This window comes from Bison bison, unplaced genomic scaffold, assembly GCF_000754665.1.
Source record: "Bison bison bison isolate TAMUID 2011002044 unplaced genomic scaffold, Bison_UMD1.0 scf7180017863974, whole genome shotgun sequence".
Taxonomy (NCBI): Eukaryota; Metazoa; Chordata; class Mammalia; order Artiodactyla; family Bovidae; genus Bison; species Bison bison.
In genome coordinates this window covers 113,508-115,492 of record NW_011494546.1, presented here as the reverse complement: position 1 = coordinate 115,492, position 1,985 = coordinate 113,508, and the positions used below count along the sequence as shown (strand labels likewise).

The following is a 1,985-nucleotide window of genomic DNA, read 5'->3' as shown; positions in this document are numbered from 1 at the left end:
AAACGCAGGTCTCCAGCATTGTAGGCAGATTCTTTACCGTCTTAGTCACCAAGGAATATTGAGCAGCCACGAAATTAGGAGTCTGGGCAGACTGGCAGAAAGAGCAGGCTAGAAAATGGTGAAGATGGGTCAAGGAAATTGACAGCAAGTACATTAGAGCTTAGAATTAATTTTGTTTCATGTTAATAATACTTTAATTCTGAAAGCAATCATTACTGTAAAAATACAAACATGGTAAAAAATTTTCAATAGATTAAAATCTAAAATGTCACAGTAAAGAAGTTTAACGAAATCATGACTTGCTTTATATGTGTATATAAAACATATAAATGTAACATAATATCTGTGTTACCCTGCAACAGGATAAGGTCACCAGTGGAAAGCCTGAGGAAACCTGAATAAGGTACAGACTTTTGAATGTTAACAAAAAGGAAATACCCAATTCCCACTCCACTGGGAGGTACCACTCTGGGTTGAAGTACAACTGTTAACATTTGGTGCAATTCTAAGAGCCATTAACTGCTGGCTCATGGTGGTCCCTAGCGCTCCCCGACCCCAAAGGCCGTAGGACTTTGATCACCGGGGTGGGGTAGACACCATTCCCGGTTTCCCTGCCTGAGAGAGCGCGCGTCACCAGCAGTGCCGCAGCGCCTCGCCACTGCGGCAAACAGACTGCGCAGGCGCGGCAGAGTCCGGTCGCCAGGAGCGGGGCGGCTTGCCGCGCATGCTCAGGCGGAGTCTGCGGAGTGGTGCCGTGGCGGTGGAGCAGCGCAGCGTGGTCTGCCAGCCGGAGATGCGTGACGTTGTGTTCTGAGGAGCGGCCAGCGGCGCGATGGAGCGGGCCAGGTCAGCCGTGTGGTGGGCAACATTTTTTTTTTTTTAATCATCCTGAGCTTCCAGAACTAGAAGTATTTCGGTATTTACTGGGGATCTGGGCTCTCAAGTTCTTTGTTCGGTGGCCGGATGGAACAACTTCTGGAGGCTTGGGGCTGGACTGACTCTCCCGACCGTGTTTTGTCAGGTCTTGGGGGTATCTGCACCGTCATGTTGCACCCCCTAAGATTCTCTGATTCTTTGTTCCGGTGGTTGAGGCCGCGACCGCGGCTGGCCACAATGCAACAGTCGGGGGAGGGCGCGGTTAGCGGCGTCCACAGCTGCCGTGTCCACGGAGGTGCTGATGTGTGGCAGCAGCGGGAGGGAGTGGTTGTGGTGGTCCCCGCGGCATTGATGAGGAAGGGGCGATGGAGTGGTCGCGGTGGCCATGGTGGCGGCTTATTGAGGGGGCGGCCGAGAGACCGCGCTGCCCGTGGGGGGTGTAGGGGGGCAGAGGGAGCGTGGTGGGGTCCCTCTGTGGCCTCGGTATGTGGGGGTGGTGGGGTGCCGGCAATGGTGGGGGCATGACAAAGAAGTCTTGTGACATGGCCGCAAGAGGTGAGTGGGTGGGGGCATGCGGGTGGAGGAGGCCATATGTTTGAAGAAAAGAGAGAACTGTTCAGTGTTCTCGTCACCGGCAGTGGTCTTAGAGTTTGAATAGTGCAGCAAAACTACTCTGTCCCTAAATTGAAGGGGTGGCTGCAAAAATGTCTGGTCCTTATATACTTGATGCCTTTAGATATCTCCCATTTGTGAGCTTGGTGTAAGAGGAGGGATGTGGTATTCACAGCCCATCTAATGCATGGGACCTGCCAGGTTCTGGGATGTGACAGCCAGAGGAGTTTCTTGTTCGCATGCATTTTCCCTGCGTTTGGAACGAGAGTTTCGAAGGCCAGCTCAGGAGTGTGGGGGTCGGTGTGGCATCACAACCTTTGTGCGGCTCTGCGAAGATGGCGGCCACCGCAGCTGTGCGGCTCTGCGCAGGCGCGGAGTGGGGGCGCGGCCCTCCCCATGGTGCCGCAGTGTGGGAGGGGCGGTCCTGCGGCCTGCAGGCGGGGAGTCGGCCGCGCCCTCCGGAGAGCCGTGCGCAAAGCGGGAGAGGCGGACTCGGG

The 1,985-nt window shown here is 54.9% G+C and overlaps 1 protein-coding gene across 3 annotated transcripts in view; it reads left to right on the top strand.

The window, feature by feature from the left end:
- The first annotated feature begins 704 nt into the window (after window positions 1–704).
- Window positions 705–1,985, top strand: part of LOC104984284 (SNRPN upstream reading frame protein) — a 31,986-nt gene continuing 30,705 nt past the window's right edge. For 2 of the 3 annotated variants that reach the window (XR_824736.1, XM_010833953.1), the window contains exon 1: window positions 747–846. Coding sequence is in view for 2 of the 3 variants with exons in the window: in XM_010833953.1 (XP_010832255.1) it covers window positions 833–846 (14 nt within the window). In the remaining variant the exon portion in view is untranslated. Of the gene's footprint in view, window positions 847–1,985 lie in introns of all 3 variants that reach the window. The other variant, XM_010833954.1, reaches the window with a different exon arrangement.